Below are 22,348 nucleotides of genomic sequence, written 5' to 3' on the forward strand. Positions count from 1 at the left end.
ATAGTAGTAGTAGTGCAGAGGCCAATAGTAGTAGTAGTGCAGAGGCCAATAGTAGTAGTAGTGCAGAGGCCAATAGTAGTAGTAGTGCAGAGGCCAATAGTAGTAGTAGTAGTGCAGAGGCCAATAGTAGTAGTAGTAGTGCAGAGGCCAATAGTAGTAGTAGTAGTGCAGAGGCCAATAGTAGTAGTAGTAGTGCAGAGGCCAATAGTAGTAGTAGTAGTGCAGAGGCCAATAGTAGTAGTAGTAGTGCAGAGGCCAATAGTAGTAGTAGTAGTGCAGAGGCCAATAGTAGTAGTAGTAGTGCAGAGGCCAATAGTAGTAGTAGTAGTGCAGAGGCCAATAGTAGTAGTAGTAGTGCAGAGGCCAATAGTAGTAGTAGTAGTGCAGAGGCCAATAGTAGTAGTAGTAGTGCAGAGGCCAATAGTAGTAGTAGTAGTGCAGAGGCCAATAGTAGTAGTAGTAGTGCAGAGGCCAATAGTAGTAGTAGTAGTGCAGAGGCCAATAGTAGTAGTAGTAGTGCAGAGGCCAATAGTAGTAGTAGTAGTGCAGAGGCCAATAGTAGTAGTAGTAGTGCAGAGGCCAATAGTAGTAGTAGTAGTGCAGAGGCCAATAGTAGTAGTAGTAGTGCAGAGGCCAATAGTAGTAGTAGTAGTGCAGAGGCCAATAGTAGTAGTAGTAGTGCAGAGGCCAATAGTAGTAGTAGTAGTGCAGAGGCCAATAGTAGTAGTAGTAGTGCAGAGGCCAATAGTAGTAGTAGTAGTGCAGAGGCCAATAGTAGTAGTAGTAGTGCAGAGGCCAATAGTAGTAGTAGTAGTGCAGAGGCCAATAGTAGTAGTAGTAGTGCAGAGGCCAATAGTAGTAGTAGTAGTGCAGAGGCCAATAGTAGTAGTAGTAGTGCAGAGGCCAATAGTAGTAGTAGTAGTGCAGAGGCCAATAGTAGTAGTAGTAGTGCAGAGGCCAATAGTAGTAGTAGTAGTGCAGAGGCCAATAGTAGTAGTAGTAGTGCAGAGGCCAATAGTAGTAGTAGTAGTGCAGAGGCCAATAGTAGTAGTAGTAGTGCAGAGGCCAATAGTAGTAGTAGTAGTGCAGAGGCCAATAGTAGTAGTAGTAGTGCAGAGGCCAATAGTAGTAGTAGTAGTGCAGAGGCCAATAGTAGTAGTAGTAGTGCAGAGGCCAATAGTAGTAGTAGTAGTGCAGAGGCCAATAGTAGTAGTAGTAGTGCAGAGGCCAATAGTAGTAGTAGTAGTGCAGAGGCCAATAGTAGTAGTAGTAGTGCAGAGGCCAATAGTAGTAGTAGTAGTGCAGAGGCCAATAGTAGTAGTAGTAGTGCAGAGGCCAATAGTAGTAGTAGTAGTGCAGAGGCCAATAGTAGTAGTAGTAGTGCAGAGGCCAATAGTAGTAGTAGTAGTGCAGAGGCCAATAGTAGTAGTAGTAGTGCAGAGGCCAATAGTAGTAGTAGTAGTGCAGAGGCCAATAGTAGTAGTAGTAGTGCAGAGGCCAATAGTAGTAGTAGTAGTGCAGAGGCCAATAGTAGTAGTAGTAGTGCAGAGGCCAATAGTAGTAGTAGTAGTGCAGAGGCCAATAGTAGTAGTAGTAGTGCAGAGGCCAATAGTAGTAGTAGTAGTGCAGAGGCCAATAGTAGTAGTAGTAGTGCAGAGGCCAATAGTAGTAGTAGTAGTGCAGAGGCCAATAGTAGTAGTAGTAGTGCAGAGGCCAATAGTAGTAGTAGTAGTGCAGAGGCCAATAGTAGTAGTAGTAGTGCAGAGGCCAATAGTAGTAGTAGTAGTGCAGAGGCCAATAGTAGTAGTAGTAGTGCAGAGGCCAATAGTAGTAGTAGTAGTGCAGAGGCCAATAGTAGTAGTAGTAGTGCAGAGGCCAATAGTAGTAGTAGTAGTGCAGAGGCCAATAGTAGTAGTAGTAGTGCAGAGGCCAATAGTAGTAGTAGTAGTGCAGAGGCCAATAGTAGTAGTAGTAGTGCAGAGGCCAATAGTAGTAGTAGTAGTGCAGAGGCCAATAGTAGTAGTAGTAGTGGCAGAGGCCAATAGTAGTAGTAGTAGTGCAGAGGCCAATAGTAGTAGTAGTAGTGCAGAGGCCAATAGTAGTAGTAGTAGTGCAGAGGCCAATAGTAGTAGTAGTAGTGCAGAGGCCAATAGTAGTAGTAGTAGTGCAGAGGCCAATAGTAGTAGTAGTAGTGCAGAGGCCAATAGTAGTAGTAGTAGTGCAGAGGCCAATAGTAGTAGTAGTAGTGCAGAGGCCAATAGTAGTAGTAGTAGTGCAGAGGCCAATAGTAGTAGTAGTAGTGCAGAGGCCAATAGTAGTAGTAGTAGTGCAGAGGCCAATAGTAGTAGTAGTAGTGCAGAGGCCAATAGTAGTAGTAGTAGTGCAGAGGCCAATAGTAGTAGTAGTAGTGCAGAGGCCAATAGTAGTAGTAGTAGTGCAGAGGCCAATAGTAGTAGTAGTAGTGCAGAGGCCAATAGTAGTAGTAGTAGTGCAGAGGCCAATAGTAGTAGTAGTAGTGCAGAGGCCAATAGTAGTAGTAGTGCAGAGGCCAATAGTAGTAGTAGTGCAGAGGCCAATAGTAGTAGTAGTGCAGAGGCCAATAGTAGTAGTAGTGCAGAGGCCAATAGTAGTAGTAGTGCAGAGGCCAATAGTAGTAGTAGTGCAGAGGCCAATAGTAGTAGTAGTGCAGAGGCCAATAGTAGTAGTAGTGCAGAGGCCAATAGTAGTAGTAGTGGAGAGGCCAATAGTAGTAGTAGTGGAGAGGCCAATAGTAGTAGTAGTGGAGAGGCCAATAGTAGTAGTAGTGGAGAGGCCAATAGTAGTAGTAGTGGAGAGGCCAATAGTAGTAGTAGTGGAGAGGCCAATAGTAGTAGTAGTGGAGAGGCCAATAGTAGTAGTAGTGGAGAGGCCAATAGTAGTAGTAGTGGAGAGGCCAGTAGTAGTAGTAGTGGAGAGGCCAGTAGTAGTAGTAGTGGAGAGGCCAGTAGTAGTAGTAGTGGAGAGGCCAGTAGTAGTAGTAGTGGAGAGGCCAGTAGTAGTAGTAGTGGAGAGGCCAGTAGTAGTAGTAGTGGAGAGGCCAGTAGTAGTAGTAGTGGAGAGGCCAGTAGTAGTAGTAGTGCAGAGGCCAGTAGTAGTAGTAGTGCAGAGGCCAGTAGTAGTAGTAGTGCAGAGGCCAGTAGTAGTAGTAGTGCAGAGGCCAGTAGTAGTAGTAGTGCAGAGGCCAGTAGTAGTAGTAGTGCAGAGGCCAGTAGTAGTAGTAGTGCAGAGGCCAGTAGTAGTAGTAGTGCAGAGGCCAGTAGTAGTAGTAGTGCAGAGGCCAGTAGTAGTAGTAGTGCAGAGGCCAGTAGTAGTAGTAGTGCAGAGGCCAGTAGTAGTAGTGCAGAGGCCAGTAGTAGTGCAGAGGCCAGTAGTAGTAGTAGTGCAGAGGCCAGTAGTAGTAGTAGTGCAGAGGCCAGTAGTAGTAGTAGTGGAGAGGCCAGTAGTAGTAGTAGTGGAGAGGCCAGTAGTAGTAGTAGTGGAGAGGCCAGTAGTAGTAGTAGTGGAGAGGCCAGTAGTAGTAGTGGAGAGGCCAGTAGTAGTAGTGGAGAGTCGAGTCCAGCAGTAGTGGAGAGTCGAGTCCAGCAGTAGTGGAGAGTCGAGTCCAGCAGTAGTGGATTGTTTCTGGTCTATGACCCAGATATGTGTGCTGTTGTTTCAGCTGAGCGTTTTGGTAAGAAGCTGGAGGAGCTGTGTAGAGAGAGGAGTTCACTGAGGCTGGGTCTCCCCTCCAGACAGCCCAGCGTGGCTCTGTTCCTCCAGAGACTCAGAGAGGCAGTACACAGCGCCCTCGCCAGGATGGAGGACCACAGGTTAGTACCATTACTACAACACACAACACACAACACACCACACCACAACACAACACACCACACCACTCTACAACACAACACACTACAACACAACACACTGTAGGTTTATACAGCGACTCGGCGACTCACAGCGCCTCACCAGGACAGAGGACCACATGTCAGTAGTGTTACTACAACACACTACAACACATCACACTGTAGTGTACACACTAACCTTTCCTGGTAGGACAGGGTATCCACTCCTCTGTGTACCCTAACTCGGCCAACTGCCCATCATGTTATTTTAGTCAGCATGAACTGTATTATTGGAAAGTATTTAAGAAGGGTTGAGGGGACAGAAATAGACCTCATAACAGGACATTAGTCAGGTGAGACTGAAACCCTTTGTGTTCCTACTGGAATGGAATAACACAGACCCACAGGATGATCGTTTACCTGAATAACACAGACCCACAGGATGATCGTTTACCTGAATAACACAGACCCTCAGGATGATCGTTTACCTGAATAACACAGACCCACAGGATGATCGTTTACCTGAATAACACAGACCCTCAGGATGATCGTTTACCTGAATAACACAGACCCACAGGATGATCGTTTACCTGAATAACAGACCCACAGGATGATCGTTTACCTGAATAACACAGACCCACAGGATGATCGTTTACCTGAATAACACAGACCCACAGGATGATCGTTTACCTGAATAACACAGACCCACAGGATGATCGTTTACCTGAATAACACAGACCCACAGGATGATCGTTTACCTGAATAACACAGACCCACAGGATGATCGTTTACCTGAATAACACAGACCCACAGGATGATCGTTTACCTGAATAACACAGACCCACAGGATGATCGTTTACCTGAATAACACAGACCCTCAGGATGATCGTTTACCTGAATAACACAGACCCACAGGATGATCGTTTACCTGAATAACACAGACCCACAGGATGATCGTTTACCTGAATAACACAGACCCTCAGGATGATCGTTTACCTGAATAACACAGACCCACAGGATGATCGTTTACCTGAATAACAGACCCACAGGATGATCGTTTACCTGAATAACACAGACCCACAGGATGATCGTTTACCTGAATAACACAGACCCACAGGATGATCGTTTACCTGAATAACACAGACCCACAGGATGATCGTTTACCTGAATAACACAGACCCACAGGATGATCGTTTACCTGAATAACACAGACCCACAGGATGATCGTTTACCTGAATAACACAGACCCACAGGATGATCGTTCACCTGAATAACACAGACCCTCAGGATGATAGTTTAACTGAGTAACACAGACCCTCAGGATGATAGTTTACCTGAGTAACACAGACCCTCGGGATGATCGTTTAACTGAGTAACACAGACCCTCGGGATGATCGTTTAACTGGGTAACACAGACCCTCAGGATGATAGTTTAACTGAGTAACACAGACCCTCAGGATGATAGTTTAACTGGGTAACACAGACCCTCAGGATGATAGTTTAACTGGGTAACACAGACCCTCAGGATTATAGTTTAACTGAGTAACACAGACCCTCAGGATGATAGTTTAACTGAGTAACAGAACAGCGCTGCCAGGATGATAGTTTAACTGGGTAACACAGACCCTCAGGATGATAGTTTAACTGGGTAACACAGACCCTCAGGATGATAGTTTAACTGGGTAACACAGACCCTCAGGATGATAGTTTAACTGGGTAACACAGACCCTCAGGATGATAGTTTAACTGGGTAACACAGACCCTCAGGATGATAGTTTAACTGGGTAACACAGACCCTCAGGATGATAGTTTAACTGGGTAACACAGACCCTCAGGATGATAGTTTAACTGGGTAACACAGACCCTCAGGATGATAGTTTAACTGGGTAACACAGACCCTCAGGATGATAGTTTAACTGGGTAACACAGACCCTCAGGATGATAGTTTAACTGAGTAACACAGACCCTCAGGATGATAGTTTAACTGGGTAACACAGACCCTCAGGATGATAGTTTAACTGAGTAACACAGACCCTCAGGATGATAGTTTAACTGGGTAACACAGACCCTCAGGATGATAGTTTAACTGAGTAACACAGACCCTCAGGATGATAGTTTAACTGAGTAACAGAACAGCGCTGCCAGGATGATAGTTTAACTGGGTAACACAGACCCTCAGGATGATAGTTTAACTGAGTAACACAGACCCTCAGGATGATCGTTTACCTGAATAACACAGACCCACAGGATGATCGTTTACCTGAATAACACAGACCCACAGGATGATCGTTTACCTGAATAACACAGACCCACAGGATGATCGTTTACCTGAATAACACAGACCCACAGGATGATCGTTTACCTGAATAACACAGACCCACAGGATGATCGTTCACCTGAATAACACAGACCCTCAGGATGATAGTTTAACTGAGTAACACAGACCCTCAGGATGATAGTTTACCTGAGTAACACAGACCCTCGGGATGATCGTTTAACTAAGTAACACAGACCCTCGGGATGATCGTTTAACTGGGTAACACAGACCCTCAGGATGATAGTTTAACTGAGTAACACAGACCCTCAGGATGATAGTTTAACTGGGTAACACAGACCCTCAGGATGATAGTTTAACTGAGTAACACAGACCCTCAGGATGATAGTTTAACTGAGTAACACAGACCCTCAGGATGATAGTTTAACTGAGTAACACAGACCCTCAGGATGATAGTTTAACTGAGTAACAGAACAGCGCTGCCAGGATGATAGTTTAACTGGGTAACACAGACCCTCAGGATGATCGTTTACCTGAATAACACAGACCCACAGGATGATCGTTTACCTGAATAACACAGACCCTCAGGATGATCGTTTACCTGAATAACACAGACCCACAGGATGATCGTTTACCTGAATAACAGACCCACAGGATGATCGTTTACCTGAATAACACAGACCCACAGGATGATCGTTTACCTGAATAACACAGACCCTCAGGATGATCGTTTACCTGAATAACACAGACCCTCAGGATGATCGTTTACCTGAATAACACAGACCCACAGGATGATCGTTTACCTGAATAACAGACCCACAGGATGATCGTTTACCTGAATAACACAGACCCACAGGATGATCGTTTACCTGAATAACACAGACCCTCAGGATGATCGTTTACCTGAATAACACAGACCCACAGGATGATCGTTTACCTGAATAACACAGACCCACAGGATGATCGTTTACCTGAATAACACAGACCCACAGGATGATCGTTTAGCTGAATAACACAGACCCTCAGGATGATCGTTTACCTGAATAACACAGACCCACAGGATGATCGTTTACCTGAATAACAGACCCACAGGATGATCGTTTACCTGAATAACACAGACCCACAGGATGATCGTTTACCTGAATAACACAGACCCACAGGATGATCGTTTACCTGAATAACACAGACCCACAGGATGATCGTTTACCTGAATAACACAGACCCACAGGATGATCGTTTACCTGAATAACACAGACCCACAGGATGATCGTTTACCTGAATAACACAGACCCACAGGATGATCGTTTACCTGAATAACACAGACCCACAGGATGATCGTTCACCTGAATAACACAGACCCTCAGGATGATAGTTTAACTGAGTAACACAGACCCTCAGGATGATAGTTTACCTGAGTAACACAGACCCTCGGGATGATCGTTTAACTGAGTAACACAGACCCTCGGGATGATCGTTTAACTGGGTAACACAGACCCTCAGGATGATAGTTTAACTGAGTAACACAGACCCTCAGGATGATAGTTTAACTGGGTAACACAGACCCTCAGGATGATAGTTTAACTGGGTAACACAGACCCTCAGGATTATAGTTTAACTGAGTAACACAGACCCTCAGGATGATAGTTTAACTGAGTAACAGAACAGCGCTGCCAGGATGATAGTTTAACTGGGTAACACAGACCCTCAGGATGATAGTTTAACTGAGTAACACAGACCCTCAGGATGATAGTTTAACTGGGTAACACAGACCCTCAGGATGATAGTTTAACTGGGTAACACAGACCCTCAGGATGATAGTTTAACTGGGTAACACAGACCCTCAGGATGATAGTTTAACTGGGTAACACAGACCCTCAGGATGATAGTTTAACTGGGTAACACAGACCCTCAGGATGATAGTTTAACTGGGTAACACAGACCCTCAGGATGATAGTTTAACTGGGTAACACAGACCCTCAGGATGATAGTTTAACTGGGTAACACAGACCCTCAGGATGATAGTTTAACTGAGTAACACAGACCCTCAGGATGATAGTTTAACTGGGTAACACAGACCCTCAGGATGATAGTTTAACTGAGTAACACAGACCCTCAGGATGATAGTTTAACTGGGTAACACAGACCCTCAGGATGATAGTTTAACTGAGTAACACAGACCCTCAGGATGATAGTTTAACTGAGTAACAGAACAGCGCTGCCAGGATGATAGTTTAACTGGGTAACACAGACCCTCAGGATGATAGTTTAACTGAGTAACACAGACCCTCAGGATGATCGTTTACCTGAATAACACAGACCCACAGGATGATCGTTTACCTGAATAACACAGACCCACAGGATGATCGTTTACCTGAATAACACATACCCACAGGATGATCGTTTACCTGAATAACACAGACCCACAGGATGATCGTTTACCTGAATAACACAGACCCACAGGATGATCGTTTACCTGAATAACACAGACCCACAGGATGATCGTTCACCTGAATAACACAGACCCTCAGGATGATAGTTTAACTGAGTAACACAGACCCTCAGGATGATAGTTTACCTGAGTAACACAGACCCTCGGGATGATCGTTTAACTGAGTAACACAGACCCTCGGGATGATCGTTTAACTGGGTAACACAGACCCTCAGGATGATAGTTTAACTGAGTAACACAGACCCTCAGGATGATAGTTTAACTGGGTAACACAGACCCTCAGGATGATAGTTTAACTGAGTAACACAGACCCTCAGGATGATAGTTTAACTGAGTAACACAGACCCTCAGGATGATAGTTTAACTGGGTAACACAGACCCTCAGGATGATAGTTTAACTGAGTAACACAGACCCTCAGGATGATAGTTTACCTGAATAACACAGACCCACAGGATGATCGTTTACCTGAATAACACAGACCCACAGGATGATCGTTTACCTGAATAACACAGACCCTCAGGATGATCGTTTACCTGAATAACACAGACCCACAGGATGATCGTTTACCTGAATAACACAGACCCACAGGATGATCGTTTACCTGAATAACACAGACCCTCAGGATGATCGTTTACCTGAATAACACAGACCCACAGGATGATCGTTTACCTGAATAACACAGACCCACAGGATGATCGTTTACCTGAATAACACAGACCCACAGGATGATCGTTTACCTGAATAACACAGACCCTCAGGATGATCGTTTACCTGAATAACACAGACCCACAGGATGATCGTTTACCTGAATAACAGACCCACAGGATGATCGTTTACCTGAATAACACAGACCCACAGGATGATCGTTTACCTGAATAACACAGACCCACAGGATGATCGTTTACCTGAATAACACAGACCCACAGGATGATCGTTTACCTGAATAACACAGACCCACAGGATGATCGTTTACCTGAATAACACAGACCCACAGGATGATCGTTTACCTGAATAACACAGACCCACAGGATGATCGTTTACCTGAATAACACAGACCCACAGGATGATCGTTCACCTGAATAACACAGACCCTCAGGATGATAGTTTAACTGAGTAACACAGACCCTCAGGATGATAGTTTACCTGAGTAACACAGACCCTCGGGATGATCGTTTAACTGAGTAACACAGACCCTCGGGATGATCGTTTAACTGGGTAACACAGACCCTCAGGATGATAGTTTAACTGAGTAACACAGACCCTCAGGATGATAGTTTAACTGGGTAACACAGACCCTCAGGATGATAGTTTAACTGGGTAACACAGACCCTCAGGATTATAGTTTAACTGAGTAACACAGACCCTCAGGATGATAGTTTAACTGAGTAACAGAACAGCGCTGCCAGGATGATAGTTTAACTGGGTAACACAGACCCTCAGGATGATAGTTTAACTGGGTAACACAGACCCTCAGGATGATAGTTTAACTGGGTAACACAGACCCTCAGGATGATAGTTTAACTGGGTAACACAGACCCTCAGGATGATAGTTTAACTGGGTAACACAGACCCTCAGGATGATAGTTTAACTGGGTAACACAGACCCTCAGGATGATAGTTTAACTGGGTAACACAGACCCTCAGGATGATAGTTTAACTGGGTAACACAGACCCTCAGGATGATAGTTTAACTGGGTAACACAGACCCTCAGGATGATAGTTTAACTGGGTAACACAGACCCTCAGGATGATAGTTTAACTGAGTAACACAGACCCTCAGGATGATAGTTTAACTGGGTAACACAGACCCTCAGGATGATAGTTTAACTGAGTAACACAGACCCTCAGGATGATAGTTTAACTGGGTAACACAGACCCTCAGGATGATAGTTTAACTGAGTAACACAGACCCTCAGGATGATAGTTTAACTGAGTAACAGAACAGCGCTGCCAGGATGATAGTTTAACTGGGTAACACAGACCCTCAGGATGATAGTTTAACTGAGTAACACAGACCCTCAGGATGATCGTTTACCTGAATAACACAGACCCACAGGATGATCGTTTACCTGAATAACACAGACCCACAGGATGATCGTTTACCTGAATAACACAGACCCACAGGATGATCGTTTACCTGAATAACACAGACCCACAGGATGATCGTTTACCTGAATAACACAGACCCACAGGATGATCGTTTACCTGAATAACACAGACCCACAGGATGATCGTTCACCTGAATAACACAGACCCTCAGGATGATAGTTTAACTGAGTAACACAGACCCTCAGGATGATAGTTTACCTGAGTAACACAGACCCTCGGGATGATCGTTTAACTAAGTAACACAGACCCTCGGGATGATCGTTTAACTGGGTAACACAGACCCTCAGGATGATAGTTTAACTGAGTAACACAGACCCTCAGGATGATAGTTTAACTGGGTAACACAGACCCTCAGGATGATAGTTTAACTGAGTAACACAGACCCTCAGGATGATAGTTTAACTGAGTAACACAGACCCTCAGGATGATAGTTTAACTGAGTAACACAGACCCTCAGGATGATAGTTTAACTGAGTAACAGAACAGCGCTGCCAGGATGATAGTTTAACTGGGTAACACAGACCCTCAGGATGATCGTTTACCTGAATAACACAGACCCACAGGATGATCGTTTACCTGAATAACACAGACCCTCAGGATGATCGTTTACCTGAATAACACAGACCCACAGGATGATCGTTTACCTGAATAACAGACCCACAGGATGATCGTTTACCTGAATAACACAGACCCACAGGATGATCGTTTACCTGAATAACACAGACCCTCAGGATGATCGTTTACCTGAATAACACAGACCCTCAGGATGATCGTTTACCTGAATAACACAGACCCACAGGATGATCGTTTACCTGAATAACAGACCCACAGGATGATCGTTTACCTGAATAACACAGACCCACAGGATGATCGTTTACCTGAATAACACAGACCCTCAGGATGATCGTTTACCTGAATAACACAGACCCACAGGATGATCGTTTACCTGAATAACACAGACCCACAGGATGATCGTTTACCTGAATAACACAGACCCACAGGATGATCGTTTAGCTGAATAACACAGACCCTCAGGATGATCGTTTACCTGAATAACACAGACCCACAGGATGATCGTTTACCTGAATAACAGACCCACAGGATGATCGTTTACCTGAATAACACAGACCCACAGGATGATCGTTTACCTGAATAACACAGACCCACAGGATGATCGTTTACCTGAATAACACAGACCCACAGGATGATCGTTTACCTGAATAACACAGACCCACAGGATGATCGTTTACCTGAATAACACAGACCCACAGGATGATCGTTTACCTGAATAACACAGACCCACAGGATGATCGTTTACCTGAATAACACAGACCCACAGGATGATCGTTCACCTGAATAACACAGACCCTCAGGATGATAGTTTAACTGAGTAACACAGACCCTCAGGATGATAGTTTACCTGAGTAACACAGACCCTCGGGATGATCGTTTAACTGAGTAACACAGACCCTCAGGATGATCGTTTAACTGGGTAACACAGACCCTCAGGATGATAGTTTAACTGAGTAACACAGACCCTCAGGATGATAGTTTAACTGGGTAACACAGACCCTCAGGATGATAGTTTAACTGGGTAACACAGACCCTCAGGATTATAGTTTAACTGAGTAACACAGACCCTCAGGATGATAGTTTAACTGAGTAACAGAACAGCGCTGCCAGGATGATAGTTTAACTGGGTAACACAGACCCTCAGGATGATAGTTTAACTGAGTAACACAGACCCTCAGGATGATAGTTTAACTGGGTAACACAGACCCTCAGGATGATAGTTTAACTGGGTAACACAGACCCTCAGGATGATAGTTTAACTGGGTAACACAGACCCTCAGGATGATAGTTTAACTGGGTAACACAGACCCTCAGGATGATAGTTTAACTGGGTAACACAGACCCTCAGGATGATAGTTTAACTGGGTAACACAGACCCTCAGGATGATAGTTTAACTGGGTAACACAGACCCTCAGGATGATAGTTTAACTGGGTAACACAGACCCTCAGGATGATAGTTTAACTGAGTAACACAGACCCTCAGGATGATAGTTTAACTGGGTAACACAGACCCTCAGGATGATAGTTTAACTGAGTAACACAGACCCTCAGGATGATAGTTTAACTGGGTAACACAGACCCTCAGGATGATAGTTTAACTGAGTAACACAGACCCTCAGGATGATAGTTTAACTGAGTAACAGAACAGCGCTGCCAGGATGATAGTTTAACTGGGTAACACAGACCCTCAGGATGATAGTTTAACTGAGTAACACAGACCCTCAGGATGATCGTTTACCTGAATAACACAGACCCACAGGATGATCGTTTACCTGAATAACACAGACCCACAGGATGATCGTTTACCTGAATAACACATACCCACAGGATGATCGTTTACCTGAATAACACAGACCCACAGGATGATCGTTTACCTGAATAACACAGACCCACAGGATGATCGTTTACCTGAATAACACAGACCCACAGGATGATCGTTCACCTGAATAACACAGACCCTCAGGATGATAGTTTAACTGAGTAACACAGACCCTCAGGATGATAGTTTACCTGAGTAACACAGACCCTCGGGATGATCGTTTAACTGAGTAACACAGACCCTCGGGATGATCGTTTAACTGGGTAACACAGACCCTCAGGATGATAGTTTAACTGAGTAACACAGACCCTCAGGATGATAGTTTAACTGGGTAACACAGACCCTCAGGATGATAGTTTAACTGAGTAACACAGACCCTCAGGATGATAGTTTAACTGAGTAACACAGACCCTCAGGATGATAGTTTAACTGGGTAACACAGACCCTCAGGATGATAGTTTAACTGAGTAACACAGACCCTCAGGATGATAGTTTAACTGAGTAACAGAACAGCGCTGCCAGGATGATAGTTTAACTGGGTAACACAGACCCTCAGGATGATAGTTTAACTGAGTAACACAGACCCTCAGGATGATCGTTTACCTGAATAACACAGACCCACAGGATGATCGTTTACCTGAATAACACAGACCCACAGGATGATCGTTTACCTGAATAACACAGACCCACAGGATGATCGTTTACCTGAATAACACAGACCCACAGGATGATCGTTTACCTGAATAACACAGACCCACAGGATGATCGTTTACCTGAATAACACAGACCCACAGGATGATCGTTCACCTGAATAACACAGACCCTCAGGATGATAGTTTAACTGAGTAACACAGACCCTCAGGATGATAGTTTACCTGAGTAACACAGACCCTCGGGATGATCGTTTAACTGAGTAACACAGACCCTCGGGATGATCGTTTAACTGGGTAACACAGACCCTCAGGATGATAGTTTAACTGAGTAACACAGACCCTCAGGATGATAGTTTAACTGGGTAACACAGACCCTCAGGATGATAGTTTAACTGAGTAACACAGACCCTCAGGATGATAGTTTAACTGAGTAACACAGACCCTCAGGATGATAGTTTAACTGGGTAACACAGACCCTCAGGATGATAGTTTAACTGAGTAACACAGACCCTCAGGATGATAGTTTAACTGGGTAACAGAACAGCGCTGCCAGGATGATAGTTTAACTGGGTAACACAGACCCTCAGGATGATAGTTTAACTGAGTAACACAGACCCTCAGGATGATAGTTTAACTGGGTAACACAGACCCTCAGGATGATAGTTTAACTGGGTAACACAGACCCTCAGGATGATAGTTTAACTGGGTAATACAGACCCTCAGGATGATAGTTTAACTGGGTAACACAGACCCTCAGGATGATAGTTTAACTGGGTAACACAGACCCTCAGGATGATAGTTTAACTGGGTAACACAGACCCTCAGGATGATAGTTTAACTGGGTAACACAGACCCTCAGGATGATAGTTTAACTGGGTAACACAGACCCTCAGGATGATAGTTTAACTGAGTAACACAGACCCTCAGGATGATAGGTTAACTGGGTAACACAGACCCTCAGGATGATAGTTTAACTGAGTAACACAGACCCTCAGGATGATAGTTTAACTGGGTAACACAGACCCTCAGGATGATAGTTTAACTGAGTAACACAGACCCTCAGGATGATAGTTTAACTGAGTAACACAGACCCTCAGGATGATAGTTTAACTGAGTAACACAGACCCTCAGGATGATAGTTTAACTGAGTAACAGAACAGCGCTGCCAGGATGATAGTTTAACTGAGTAACACAGACCCTCAGGATGATAGTTTAACTGAGTAACACAGACCCTCAGGATGATAGTTTAACTGGGTAACAGAACAGCGCTGCCAGGATGATAGTTTAACTGAGTAACACAGACCCTCAGGATGATAGTTTAACTGAGTAACACAGACCCTCAGGATGATAGTTTAACTGAGTAACACAGACCCTCAGGATGATAGTTTAACTGGGTAACACAGACCCTCAGGATGATAGTTTAACTGGGTAACACAGACCCTCAGGATGATAGTTTAACTGAGTAACATAGACCCTCAGGATGATAGTTTAACTGGGTAACACAGACCCTCAGGATGATAGTTTAACTGGGTAACACAGACCCTCAGGATGATAGTTTAACTGGGTAACACAGACCCTCAGGATGATAGTTTAACTGGGTAACAGAACAGCGCTGCCAGGATGATAGTTTAACTGAGTAACACAGACCCTCAGGATGATAGTTTAACTGAGTAACACAGACCCTCAGGATGATAGTTTAACTGAGTAACACAGACCCTCAGGATGATAGTTTAACTGGGTAACACAGACCCTCAGGATGATAGTTTAACTGGGTAACACAGACCCTCAGGATGATAGTTTAACTGAGTAACACAGACCCTCAGGATGATAGTTTAACTGGGTAACACAGACCCTCAGGATGATAGTTTAACTGGGTAACACAGACCCTCAGGATGATAGTTTAACTGAGTAACACAGACCCTCAGGATGATAGTTTAACTGGGTAACACAGACCCGCAGGATGATAGTTTAACTGGGTAACACAGACCCTCAGGATGATAGTTTAACTGGGTAACACAGACCCTCAGGATGATAGTTTAACTGAGTAACACAGACCCTCAGGATGATAGTTTAACTGGGTAACACAGACCCTCAGGATGATAGTTTAACTGAGTAACACAGACCCTCAGGATGATAGTTTAACTGGGTAACACAGACCCTCAGGATGATAGTTTAACTGGGTAACACAGACCCTCAGGATGATAGTTTAACTGGGTAACACAGACCCTCAGGATGATAGTTTAACTGGGTAACACAGACCCTCAGGATGATAGTTTAACTGAGTAACACAGACCCTCAGGATGATAGTTTAACTGAGTAACACAGACCCTCAGGATGATAGTTTAACTGGGTAACACAGACCCTCAGGATGATAGTTTAACTGGGTAACACAGACCCTCAGGATGATAGTTTAACTGGGTAACACAGACCCTCAGGATGATAGTTTAACTGAGTAACACAGACCCTCAGGATGATAGTTTAACTGGGTAACACAGACCCTCAGGATGATAGTTTAACTGAGTAACACAGACCCTCAGGATGATAGTTTAACTGGGTAACACAGACCCTCAGGATGATCGTTTAACTGAGTAACACAGACCCTCAGGATGATAGTTTAACTGAGTAACACAGACCCCCAGGATGATAGTTTAACTGGGTAACACAGACCCTCAGGATGATAGTTTAACTGAGTAACACAGACCCTCAGGATGATAGTTTAACTGAGTAACACAGACCCTCAGGATGATAGTTTAACTGAGTAACACAGACCCTTAGGATGATAGTTTAACTGAGTAACACAGACCCTCAGGATGATAGTTTAACTGAGTAACACAGACCCCCAGGATGATAGTTTAACTGGGTAACAGAACAGCGCTGCCAGGATCCTAACATAACTGTTATTGTCTTTTATTCTTTCTGGTTTTGACGTGTTAAAGGGAAGAGGTGGAGAGTGATGGAGGGGAAGTGGCTGAAACCGTCCAGGGTCCACTGCAAAGGAGAGAGTGTTTGCTGCAGGAGAAACGCATGGTGGAGGTGAGTAGATTTAGTTAAGTAGCGATTACTGAAAATAACAAGGCCTTTTGGACACCTTTGGACTGTTTGAATTCAATCACATCGATTTGTGCAATGCCCCCAATACATTCTATTTGTGTACACTCAACAATTCTACAGTTAAGAGCATTCTACAATGAAGTAGTTAGATAGGCCTACAGCAGAAATACTACAGGAAATACCCAGTTGTGCCAATGAAGAATGTCCCATGCCCTGTAAATAGATCCTGTCATACACTGATTGAATGAAGAATGTCCCATGCCCTGTAAATAGATCCTGTCATACACTGATTGAATGAAGAATGTCCCATGCCCTGTAAATAGATCCTGTCATACACTGGTTTAATGAAGAATGTCCCATGCCCTGTAAATAGATCCTGTCATACACTGGTTTAATGAAGAATGTCCCATGCCCTGTAAATAGATCCTGTCATACACTGGTTTAATGAAGAATGTCCCATGCCCTGTAAATAGATCCTGTCATACACTGGTTGAATGAAGAATGTCCCATGCCCTGTAAATAGATCCTGTCATACACTGGTTGAATGAAGAATGTCCCATGCCCTGTAAATAGATCCTGTTATACACTGGTTTAATGAAGAATGTCCCATTTCCTGTAAAATGTTGAATTGAGATCCAGTAGAAGTGCTGATCTAAGATCAGGTCTTCTGTCTGTATAATCATATTTATTATTATCTAGAAGTCAGAACTGATCCTAGATCAGGTCTTCTGTCTGTATAATCATATTTATTATTATCTAGAAGTCAGAACTGATCCTAGATCAGGTCTCCTGTCTGTATAATCATATTTATTATTATCTAGAAGTCAGAACTGATCCTAGATCAGGTCTCCTGTCTGTATAATCATATTTATTATTATCTAGAAGTCAGAACTGATCTAAGATCAGGTCTCCTGTCTGTATAATCATATTTATTATTATCTAGAAGTCAGAACTGATCCTAGATCAGCACTCCTACTCTGAGACGACTCTTTACGAACGCTCTCTGCCCTCGGGCCTACCCCCAGGCGGAGATGGCAGAGTTGCAGTGGAGACTAGGAGAGCTGCAGTCTCGGAGTTGCAGCCTGGAGCACCAGATCCAGCAGGAAGAGGAGGATCTACAGACAGAGGAGGTTGAAGGACCCGCCCTGCGCAGCTGTAGCCACACCCAGCTCAGAGACATGGGCAATGCCCTCAACGTCCTGGTGACATCACAGAGCAGGACCAGGATTCGTGTCTCTCCCCCTGAAGCCATACTCAGGTCAGTACTATTCCTAATCCTAACTTCTCCAGGATCACTGTCTGTCCCCCTGAAGCCATATTCAGGTCAGTACTAATCCTAATCCTAACTTTGCCAGGATCACTGTCTGTCCCCCTGAAGCCATATTCAGGTCAGTACTATTCCTAATCCTAACTTCTCCAGGATCACTGTCTGTCCCCCTGAAGCCATATTCAGGTCAGTACTAATCCTAATCCTAACTTTGCCAGGATCACTGTCTGTCCCCCTGAAGCCATATTCAGGTCAGTACTATTCCTAATCCTAACTTCTCCAGGATCACTGTCTGTCCCCCTGAAGCCATATTCAGGTCAGTACTAATCCTAATCCTAACTTCTCCAGGATCACTGTCTGTCCCCCTGAAGCCATATTCAGGTCAGTACTAATCCTAATCCTAACTTCTCCAGGATCACTGTCTGTCCCCCTGAAGCCATATTCAGGTCAGTACTAATCCTAATCCTAACTTCTCCAGGATCACTGTCTCTCCACATGTGGGGTCCCCTGAGAAAACCTCTACTAATCTTATCAAACCAAGTTAGGAATTTAAAAAAATAAGAAAATATGTTTCAATATGAACATCTCCACAGGACCTATCTTCCCTATAGGTCTACATTAAAATACAACCACTGTGTGTTTCAATATGAACATCTCCACAGGACCTATCTTCCCTATAGGTCTACATTAAAATACAACCAGTCTTCCTCTTCCCTTGCAGGAACACTGAGTCTGTCCATAACATTCCTCCTGTCTTCCTCTTCCCTTGCAGGAACACTGAGTCTGTCCATAACATTCCTCCTGTCTTCCTCTTCCCTTGCAGGAACACTGAGTCTGTCCATAACATTCCTCCTGTCTTCCTCTTCCCTTGCAGGAACACTGAGTCTGTCCATAACATTCCTCCTGTCTTCCTCTTCCCTTGCAGGAACACTGAGTCTGTCCATAACATTCCTCCTGTCTTCCTCTTCCCTTGCAGGAACACTGAGTCTGTCCATAACATTCCTCCTGTCTTCCTCTTCCCTTGCAGGAACACTGAGTCTGTCCATAACATTCCTCCTGTCTTCCTCTTCCCTTGCAGGAACACTGAGTCTGTCCATAACATTCCTCCTGTCTTCCTCTTCCCTTGTAGACTCCAGGATCAGGAACAAACACTGAGTCTGTCCATTAAAGATGCTACGGCTAAAGTAAGGTTATTTTTATTTTGACATTTTAGACATTTAGCAAACACTCTTTACAGAGTGACACAGTTTCAGTTGCAGTCACCACGACCCCTACTTTGTGGCATGGCAACTCAACCATTCCTCCCAGAGTAGTCCATATTTACAGATTGCTTTATGAACGCTGTGTGAACGCTGTGTGAACGCTGTGTGAACGCTGTGTGAACGCTGTGTGAACGCTGTGTGAACGCTGTGTGAACGCTGTGTGAACGCTGTGTGAACGCTGTGTGAACGCTGTGTGAACGCTGTGTGAACGCTGTGTGAACGCTGTGTGAACGCTATCTGAACGCTGTGTGAATGCTGTGTGAACGCTGTGTGAATGCTGTGTGAACGCTGTGTGAATGCTGTGTGAACGCTGTGTGAACGCTATCTGAACGCTGTGTGAATGCTGTGTGAACGCTGTGTGAACGCTATCTGAACGCTGTGTGAATGCTGTCTAAACGCTGTCTAAACGCTGTCTAAACGCTGTCTGAACGCTGTGTGAACGCTGTGTGAACGCTGTGTGAACGCTGTCTAAACGCTGTGTGAACGCTGTGTGAACGCTGTGTGAACGCTGTGTGAACGCTGTGTGAACGCTGTGTGAACGCTGTGTGAACGCTATCTGAACGCTGTGTGAACGCTATCTGAATGTAAATTGTTTCTGAATAGTGAATGAACACAGAGATGTGAACTGACTGATCTTGGCTCCAGAGTACTAGAGAAGCTTTCCGGCTAGATACAGTATATTAACACTATAGTACGAATGGAAATGTCAGTCTCTGTTTATCAACTAGATACAGTATATTAACACTGTTGTACCAATGGAAATGTCATCCTATTCTCTATTTCATCCTATTCTCTAATTCATAAAGTAAAGTACAGCAGAGGAAAGTAAAGTACAGCAGAGGACAGTAAAGTACAGCAGAGGACAGTAAAGTACAGCAGAGGACAGTAAAGTACAGCAGAGGACAGTAAAGTACAGCAGAGGACAGTAAAGTACAGCAGAGGACAGTAAAGTACAGCAGAGGACAGTAAAGTACAGCAGAGGACAGTAAAGTACAGCAGAGGACAGTAAAGTACAGCAGAGGACAGTAAAGTACAGCAGAGGACAGTAAAGTACAGCAGAGGACAGTAAAGTACAGCAGAGGACAGTAAAGTACAGCAGAGGACAGTAAAGTACAGCAGAGGAGGTTAGAACAGTTACACAGAAACAGGAAGTGAAGAAAAGTGCATGTTGGAAATGTACCTTGCATTCAAAGTGAATCAGTTCTAATGATCACAGAACACAATATTCAGGAATGGATATGAAGATGATCACGAGAATCTGTTCCTAGTGTCCAAAGCAGCAGAGCTGGTTTTAAAAGGCTGTATTGGTTTGTTCTCAATCACTACTCCTTCCTCCTCTGTGTAAAGTCTGTATAGTGAGCTCTCTATAATGAGTGTATAAAACATTATGAACACCTGCTCTTTCCATGATATGGACTGATCAGGTGAATCCAGGTGAAAGATATGATCTCTTATTGATGTCACTAGTTAAATCCACTTCAATCAGTGTAGATGGAGGGGAGGACACTGGTTAAAGAAGGATTTATAAGCCTTGAGACTATTTAAACATGGATTGTGTGTGTGTGCCATTCAGAGGGTGAATGGGCAAGACAAAATATTTAAGTGCCTTTAATTAGGGTATGGTAGTAGGTGCCAGGCTCACCGGTTTGTGTCAAGAACTGCAACGCTGCTGGATTTTTCACACTAAACAGTTTCCCGTGTGTATCAAGAATGGTCCACTACCCAAAGGACATCCAGCCAACTTGGCACAATTGTGACCGACCGCCTTGATTTAGTCTTACGTAGCAAAATTAGAAATTGTGTTTTTTACATTGGATAAAAGCAGAGACTCAGAGCTTCAACATGGTATATCATACACTGCATTTGAGGAACAATGGGAAATTAATTCTGCTTTGAAAGTTGATAAACTTGTAACCCCACTTTTAAGAAAATGGCCTTTGTATGTTTTGGTACCTACTGGAGAGCTCCTCTTTGTTCAGCACTTTTCATGCCCTCTTAAGCTTTAGCCCCACCCATCTCGTAAAGGGTTGATCCGAGCGTTTTGTCCTAACAACATCAGTCAAGCACCCAAACTAACTGGCTAATGTTGGCTAGCTTGCTAGCTAATTCCAGACACAAATGAGAGAACAGCTCACTGACCATTTTACTCGCCCTAGCAGAGTTGGTTAGGCTGTTTTTATGTTAACCAGAGAGTTGGTGACTGAAACTGCTGCTGGCAACAATTTACGTTTGTTTTCAAATGTTTGCTGACACCAGCCATGTTGAGCATTTGTAAATGTGTCAGTTATTCTGCACTCTGGCACACTCAGATAAGATCATACACGTAACGTTAGCTAGCAAGCCAGCCAGCTAACGTTAGCTAGCTAGCTAACAGTACACTTTGACTTGAAATAAAAACGACTTTGTCAAAATTAGAAACGGATAATGTCTGAAAATGTAGCTAGCTAGATTATCTTACCCATATACATCATGGTTGGACGTATCTCCCTGTCACGGATGCCATTGTTGCCTTTAGTTTGAAGATGTAATCCAGAGACAGGTGTTTTCTCCATCTCTTTAGCTATCAGACTCTAATTCCACTGATTTAAAAACTCAGTCCTCCAGAAAGTGGAGAGCAACACTGATGCAGTTCTACTACGTGATATATTGATATATATGTTTAAAATCTGCTTTAGACAGGATTACCTACACACACTGACCAGCTCAAATAGACAGACACGTGCAGTATGGCAGACCAATCCGAACTCATGTCTCGGCATGTCCAGCCCACTCATTATCTCAGCCAATCATGGCTAGCGAGAAGGTTGACTTTTTCTGTAGCTTGTAATATAACAAATGTATTCGTATTTACAGATGGCATACAAGTTTGTAATTAAGGCACATGAAAGCTCACATGTTCCAGAAGGTATTTCTGCAAAAAAATGAATTTTGATAAAAATAAAGTTTACATTCAAATGGCTCTCCTGTGAAGTAGTGACATGTGACATGCTCCTAGTTTCCTGAAAGGAGTCACAATTGTGGGAAG

At 44.0% G+C, this 22,348-nt stretch overlaps 1 protein-coding gene across 5 annotated transcripts in view; it reads left to right on the forward strand.

The window, feature by feature from the left end:
- The window catches only part of disc1 (DISC1 scaffold protein), a 107,519-nt gene that overhangs the window by 53,677 nt on the left and 31,494 nt on the right, over positions 1 to 22,348 (forward strand). For all 5 annotated transcript variants that reach the window (XR_011676056.1, XM_071409287.1, XM_071409289.1 and 2 more), the window contains 4 exons: positions 3,698 to 3,848; positions 16,680 to 16,776; positions 17,820 to 18,052; positions 19,191 to 19,245. Coding sequence is in view for 4 of the 5 variants with exons in the window: in XM_071409287.1 (XP_071265388.1) it covers positions 3,698 to 3,848; positions 16,680 to 16,776; positions 17,820 to 18,052; positions 19,191 to 19,245 (536 nt within the window). In the remaining variant the exon portion in view is untranslated. The remainder of the gene's footprint in view (positions 1 to 3,697; positions 3,849 to 16,679; positions 16,777 to 17,819; positions 18,053 to 19,190; positions 19,246 to 22,348) is intronic.

The sequence above is a fragment of the Salvelinus alpinus genome, chromosome 7 (assembly GCF_045679555.1).
Source record: "Salvelinus alpinus chromosome 7, SLU_Salpinus.1, whole genome shotgun sequence".
Classification (NCBI taxonomy): domain Eukaryota; kingdom Metazoa; phylum Chordata; class Actinopteri; order Salmoniformes; family Salmonidae; genus Salvelinus; species Salvelinus alpinus.